The following is a 7,803-nucleotide window of genomic DNA, read 5'->3' on the forward strand; positions in this document are numbered from 1 at the left end:
GTGACAGCTCTCCTCTTCTCTCTCTCGGGTTTTTCTATCTCTTTCATTCTTTCATTATTATTCATCTAGTTTCACCATGAATATGGTGAACTAAACCTTGTATGTTTGTTGGGGAATCAATGTAATCTTTTGAAGCTCTCATATATGGAATTTGTGCTTGCATCTTAATCTAAGATTTATGCTTTCTTTCATCATTAGTTAGGGTTTTTCCTCTTTGCTTAATGCTTGCTTTGTTTAACTCATTCAATGCATGATTATTGATTTTGTCGATACGGGAACGTACGGGGAAGTCTAGATCCGGGGAATTTCTCCCAATAAGTATATTGGTTGCCTTAAGCTCCTATGCTAAATAAACTAATTATTAGGAATGCTAGGAATCGTATGAACTCGTAATTAGGGAGAAGCCTTCTTGAAAGGTAATTTAGAGAGTGGCATTAACAATGATGAATTGAATGTTGAATTCCTAAAATATATGAGAGTGGATAAGATGAATTTGATAAACCCCAACAACATATTCATTCATATAATCCATTGAAAGTGTTTGTATTTTGTTTTAGCCATTGATCAACCTCATGCATACATGTTTATTTTCGTCTTTTGCATAGTAAAATTCAATTATTTTATTCTTAAGTCTTAGCTAATCAACAAATCACATAACTAAACTAGGCCGTGAGTCCTTTGGGAGAACGATACTTGGTCTTACCGAGTTTATTACTTGAAACGATTCGGTCATACTTGCCGATTGTTAAACAAGTTTGTGACATCATATTTTGGTGATCATAAATTTGTCCATCAGAGGGTTTATCAAGTTCTTGGCTCCGTACAAAGCCATCAAATTCACCTTCAACTCTCTTATTCATCAAAACAATGATTCCAAGCTAGTTTTTAAGTCAAAAAGGGTGTTTCTAGTATCAAAATTAAGTATCAAATAACGGTAAATTCAATCGTTATCACAACCCCAAACTTAGAACTTTGCTTGTCTTCAAGCAAACAAAATGTAACTTAGCTTTCAACCAATCCATACAATGGTTTCAACACATTTCAAAACCTGCTCTTTCAAGACAAGTAATTGCTCAAATCAACTTATCAAAAAGAATATCAGTCAAGATGAATACATGCCTTGATTCAGTTAAGCTCATTGTGGTGCTCATATAATCACAGAATATTCAACAGATGCTATACTCATGAATGATGAACCAAGCAAAGATGTAATCTTGCATATATGGAGGTAAATTGATCTAGGAGACTAATTGGAATTTGTTGCGTTAAAGACAGAATTCGTTGCGTGGGTACATCAAGTGTTTCTCTCAAACACACAGGTGTATATAGAGGTAACTTATTCACTCTACTATCACAATGTCACATAAATCAACTTTGCCTTTCATCCATAATAAAACACACTCACAAGCAAGTATCATCACAAGGGCTTTTCTATAGCTTGTAATGTTGATGGGCTAAGAAGAAAATTTGTTTTTCCAGATAACAAAATCCTTGAGTTAAAAGAGTCATTCATAAATTCATTATTCAAAACACAATCTCTCGAAACCATTCTCACTTCTTCCTAACTTTCCCTTGCATTGAGCTTTTCTTTTTTTTCTTTTCTTTTCTTTTCTTTTTATTTTACTTTTCATTTGCTCAACACTTAGCTCAATGCTTATTTATTTTCCATTTTCAAATTTGCCAACAACCTCAAACATGAACCTTTATTAATACCACAAATATTCTCAACTTAACTCAAGGTAAAGATTTTCAAAAAGGGTTTTCAAATCGTGTTTAAGGCTAAAGTTTCAAAGGATAGAACACAAACAAGCATATGACACAAACAAGCAAGTGATTCAATCATAGAAATCTGGGCAAAGTCATTCATGCTTTCACAATAATAGCAATCATTCACAAAAACTCTGGAGTTCAAACCTCACACAAGTTAATTCAACTTCCAACATTTAGATAACATCCTGCTAAGTAACACAATCACAAATCCTCACGCATTTGTTTCACAATATCATGAACAACCACCTGTATATCAGCATCATTCATCATCTCAACATCAATCAATATAATCAGCATCATGAAGCAACACTCATCAAAAACATCGTAGCATCATCAACCATTGCACACAGATAAAGTTTCAAAGCCAAGTACATAGCAAAACAGAAGCAAATATAGTTCACCAATCAATACAAACAGTCAAAGAAATCATGTTTTAGAAACAAAATAGCACCCATCAGTAGATGCTATATACAATGCTCAATCATAATAATCTGAATCCTCTTCCTCTTCATCTTCAGCTTCCTCTTCCATAGCTGAAGCTTCAGCTGCTCCAGCTCCATCATCTATTTGTTGTGCCACAAGCCATGCCACCCTGGCTGCAAAGTCCTCCTGAGATATAAACTGTCTCTCAGGAAAGGCGGACGTCAGTGTCCTCAGCAGCTCCTGCTCACCCCTATATAAAGCATTCATCCTCTCCTCCATCAAGGACATGTACATGTCCCTCATATAGAATGGGGCAACCTCATGAGTTGGCTCCTGGGCTGGTTGTGGTGCTCTCCTATGGGCCCTAGGAGGTTGTGGTGGTGGCACTGGATATCTTGCCTCATCCATTGCACAGTATTGAGTGTAATAGGAGGCATCAATTTCCTTCCTAGGCCTCTCCAATGGTGGTGTGGACACATTCACTCCTGCAATCTCGCACAGATGAGTGATCAAGGATGCATGTCCAAGGGGTGACTTATTATTTGCAGAGCAAGCACAGTTATGAATTTCATCAACTATTACTTGCCCAAGGTTCATGTTCAATCCCCTTAGAACACAAAAGAGAAAAATGGCCCTGTGGGTAGTAATGTCAGAAACATGGGAGTAAGGTTGGATGTTAGCATGTGTAAAAGCCATCCAGTATTTGGCCAAGGCTTTTAGTTAACTACGTCTGAGGTTAATAGGTGCCCCCTGTCTATTTTTCTGAAAGTGTCCACCAGGAACAACATAAAACCCGCTCTATTTCATCAAAATCAACTCCTTCCTCCATAGAAAGTGCAAATTGGTACTACTCTTCATCCCAATCTGTGCCTAGAAAACTGTTCACTATGTTAGAATCAAAAAATATTTTCTTACCCCTTACGTAGCTCATGTACGTCTCTTTCTCTCCACCCATTGCCCATGCATTTGTTTAAAATTCTTTAACCACAACAATATTGGCAGGAGTAGGGTAAGATGCTACATTCTTCCAGTTCCTTCTATCCAGCTCTATTCCAAATTGTGGAGCCAAAGATGGTATGATTGCCACCTTACGCTCCATCACCAATCTTCTCCCATCCACTATTGGGAAATATTTTTCATGAGCTGTAGTGAGAAATTTGTTGGAGTAGATGAGTTCTTTCTCCTTCCTCTTGTGCCCCATGGTCTTCACCATTTTCCTTGATGAAGAAGTCATTCCTGCACCACACAAATTCACAAAACATCAAATATCATCAAGCATCAGTACTTGAATTTAAAACCACTCAAAACACTGCTTTTTTTAATAGCGTTGAGGGCAAAACAGTGGGCCCTCAACGTCACCTGCACTGAATCAAAAGCCATGATCACGCAATCAGCCAGAAACCACAAAAATCAAACCTGTAGAGTCGCGTTGTGCACCCCTTAGAATGGCCCTTAGTGCCAACCAGTCCCAACCATAAATATTGAAATTCAATTGATTCAAACAGCAGCAAATCCAACAAAACATGCGTAGGCATCAATACTCATCAAGAATCAACTTTCAAATGCTTTAAATCACAAAATGCATGAACTCACTTGGTTGGGAATGCAAAATCAGTGAAGAATACTTAGAGAGATTGGAGAGATCAAAACCCTAATAGCACCACAAGCAAAAACCCCAAACTTTGATGGAAGAATGATGCAAAGTGAGTGGGAGATAGGATTTTTGGTGAGAAAATGAAAGGGGAAGCGAAAAGTGCTTAGGGAAAGTGTTTGGAGTGTTTAGAAAGGGTAAAACCTGAGAAACGGGGCTTTGGTGAACCCTAGGGTGTAAAAGAAGATTGAAGTGGGTTGCACCCTACGTTGAGCCCAACTCTTAAAAACCCTAACAGCCGAAACTCACGCTCAGCGGCCCTCAGAAGGGTGTTGAGCTGCATGCGTGACTTGTATTCCATCTCTTTTTGACTTGTATTCCATCTCTTTTTAGTTGGGGCATTACATAACCCAAATGGCATCTTTCTGTAGGCAAAGACACCAAGAGGGCATATGAATGTCGCCTTCTCTTGATCTTTTGGATCTACCACAATTTGGTTGTATCCAGAGTATCCATCCAGAAAGCAATAAAAAGCCTGACCTGCCAATCTCTCCAGCATCCGCTTCATGAAAGGAAGAGGAAAATGATCCTTCCTAGTGGCTTTATTCAACTTCCTGTAATCAATGCACATTCGCCATCCAGTAATAGTCCAAGTAGGAATAAGCTCATTCTTCGCATTATAAATTATTGTCATCCCACCTTTCTTTGGAACTACCTGTACTGGACTCACCCATTCACTATCAGAGATTGGATAAATAATGCCAGCTTCCAATAGCTTCAATACTTCTTTTCTAACCACCTCCTTCATGACAGGATTTAGCCTTCTCTGTGGTTGAGCACTCTGCCTATAGTCATCTTCCATAAAGATCATGTCCATGATATAAGTTGGACTTATACCTTTGAGATCTGAGATTGACCACCCAATAGCTTCTTTGTTGGCTTTCAATATTTCTACCAACTTTTCTTCTTCTTCAGGAAGCAAAGAATTATTAATGATGATTGGCTTTGTTCCATCTTCTTCTAGAAAAATATACTTCAAATGTGATGGTAACATTTTTAATTCTAACTTCTTTGCTTTGACTTCTTCTTTGGTATCAATTGTCTCAAACTTAACATCTTCCACTGGAATCTCCTTCAATGTCTCCAAATCCGTCATACATTCATCAATTAATTTCTCTTCTTCTTCATTCAAGTCTTCACAAGCATCAATAAGAGTTTTCTCTAATGGAGAAGAATAACGTACCATCCTTTCTTCCACCATACAAACTTCATCAAGTATATCAAGTTGAAAACATGCTTTATCATCTTTAGGATGTGTCATGGCTTGGAATACATCAAAATTAACTTCTTCATCTTGCACTCTCACTTTAAGCTTACCATTCTCAACATCAATTAAAACTCTAGCAGTCTTCATAAATGGTCTCCCAAGAATGAGAGCCACATCTCCATTCTCCTTCATCTCCATTATAACAAAATCCACTGGAAATACAAATTTGTCAACCTTTACCAGCACATCTTCAACTACCCCATACGGATATTTAAGAGACCTGTCTGCCAATTAAAGAGCCATTCTAGTGGGTTTGAGTTCCAAACCCTCAATTCTTTTGAACATAGAAAGCGACATTAAATTAATGCTAGCTCCCAAATCAATGAATGCTCTTCCAACTTCCAATTCTCCTATGGTGCATGGAATAGTGAAGCTTCCTGGATCTTTAAACTTAGGAGGCAATTGTTGTATGATTCCACTACAGTTACCTTGCACTTCAATGGTCTCCTTCTCAATATATTTTCTTTTCTTTGTAAGGAGTTCCTTCAAAAATTTTGCATAGGATGACATCTATTGCAATGCTTCAAAGAAAGGAATGCTAATCTCTAGTTTTTTAAACATCTCTATGAACCGCTCCAATTGGTTTTCTTTCTCCTTCCTTGAATAAATCTTTGGATAAGGGAGTGACTTTTCTAACTATCTTTCTTTTTTTCTCTCGTCTACCTCTTCTTTTTCTTTTTCTTTTTTTTCTCTCATCTTCCTCTTCTCTCTTTTTTTCTTTCTCAACCCTATCTTTCCACTCAAGTGTTTCTTTCCCACTCTTATTTTCTCTCTCTTTTCTCTCTATTTTTCTTTCCTCCAACACTTTATCACTTCTTGTAACAATGGTTTTACACTCTTCCCCCAAATTACTCTTTGCATCTGATGATAAATTTATGAACATCGAAAAACCACGCCACACACTTGTTTAACAATCGGCAAGTGTGACCGAATCGTATCAAGTAATAAAACTAGGTAAGACCAAGTATCGTTTTCCCAAAGGACTCATGGCCTAGTTAGCTATATGATTTGTTGATTATTTAAGACTTATTAACGATTGATTGTAGGGTTTAAATGCAAAAGATAGTAATTAAACCTGTATGCATGAATTTGATCAATGGAAAAGAGGAAAACAAACACTTTAATGAATTAGATGGATGAGTATGTTGTTGGGGTTATCAATTTCATCTTCTCCACTCTCATATACTTTTAGGAATTCATCATTCTTTTCACCAATTGCTAATGCCACTCTCTAAATCACCTTGCAAGAAGGTCTATCCTTAAATTCAAGGGAATCTTGCACAGAACCATTAAATTCACTTTTTACTCCCTTATTCACAAAACTAAAGCAAAAATATGAGTTCAAGCTAGTTTCTAAGTTTTAAAGGTTGCTTTTGGTATTAATTTTAAGCATAAAAATAACGGTTTTTCAACCGTTATCACAACCCCAAACTTAAAACTTTGCTTGTCCTCAAGCAAACAAGATGTAACTCAATCTTCTATCAATCCATATAATGGTTCACCACATTCAAAAATCCTTCTTTCAAGACAAGTAAATACTCAATTTAGCTCATCATCAAGACTTCAATCAAGATGTACACATGCTTTTAGTGATCACTCAAACACATACTATCCAAAAAATGCTATTTTCATGAATGATCAATTAACTAAGCAAAGATGTTCTTATGTGTTCATGGAATCTATCCTCACTAGATAAAGTGCTTCACTCAAACACACAAGTGTATAGGAGATATTCACTCATTCACTCTACTATTACAATGTCACATGAATCAACTTTGCCTTTCCTTTAACCATAATCAAAAACACTTACAAGCACACATCATCACAAGGACTTTTCAATGGCTTATAATGTTATTGGGCTAGCAAGAAAATTGGTTTTTCTAGATCACAAAACCCTTGAGTTAAGAGAATCATATAAACACAACCATTCTTACTTATTCCCAACTTTCCTTTGCATTGAGCTTTGCTTTTTCTTCTCTTTTCTTTGTCTTTTTCTTTTTCTTTTCACATACTTAATTCTTAGCTCTTAGCTCAATGCTTTCAATTTCCCTTTCATAACTTCCCAGCAACCCCAAACTTGGACATTTGTCAATACCACAAAATATTTTCTACTTAACTCAAGGTAAAGCTTTTCACAAGGGGTTTTCAAATTATGTTCAAGGCTACGGGTTCAAATGATAGAAAACATAATGCTCTCTTTTAGTGGGCTAAATTTATGAATTGGGTTAATAAAAGGGTTACCAACAAATGGCCTTGATCATATGATGCAAACAAGCAAGTAAATCAATCATAGAAAACCTGGGCAAAGTCATTCATGCTTTCATAGTAATAGTATTCAACAATAACAACTTTGGAGCTCAAAACCTCACATATAAGCTCATTCACATTCCACATATAACATCCTGCTTAGAATCATAATCACAATCACAACATCTTGCATTTGTTCACAATGCTTGTGAACCACCTGTATAAGCATATAATGTGCACATTCTCAACATCAATCAATATCAAAGAATCATCAGGCATTACTTATCAAACAACAATCATAAGCAAACCATCATAACAGACAAAATTTCCAATTGAGTACATCAAACCCTATTCTACAAACATAAGTGATTGATAAAAAAAATCCTACTTTAGTGCTTTGAAAAACTCAGCCCCATCAATGATGCTCTCTCCCAACCCCAAACTT

The 7,803-nt window shown here is 36.5% G+C and overlaps 1 protein-coding gene across 1 annotated transcript; it reads right to left on the minus strand.

Annotated features, from left to right (window-relative positions):
* Nucleotides 1–3,163: 3,163 nt before the first annotated feature.
* Nucleotides 3,164–4,343, minus strand: LOC148200656 (uncharacterized). Its single transcript, XM_088113024.1, has 2 exons — nucleotides 4,094–4,343; nucleotides 3,164–3,429 (listed from the first exon to the last, which is right to left on the minus strand). The coding sequence occupies exons 1-2, from the start codon at nucleotides 4,341–4,343 to the stop codon at nucleotides 3,164–3,166; spliced, it is 516 nt and encodes a 171-aa protein (XP_087969150.1).
* Nucleotides 4,344–7,803: the final 3,460 nt, after the last annotated feature.

Source organism: Vigna umbellata, chromosome 4 (genome assembly GCF_029865625.1).
Source record: "Vigna umbellata cultivar VRB3 chromosome 4, Vumbellata_1.0, whole genome shotgun sequence".
NCBI lineage: Eukaryota > Viridiplantae > Streptophyta > Magnoliopsida > Fabales > Fabaceae > Vigna > Vigna umbellata.

Excerpts from the sequence above, each read along its gene's own strand:
- LOC148200656 (XM_088113024.1), bottom strand. The coding sequence starts at position 4,343 with ATGCTGGAGAGATTGGCAGGTCAGGCTTTTTATTGCTTTCTGGATGGA. Across the intron at positions 3,430-4,093 it reads CCTTCTGAGGGCCGCTGAGC|GAATGACTTCTTCATCAAGG; the intron begins GTGAGTTTCGGC and ends TGTGTGGTGCAG.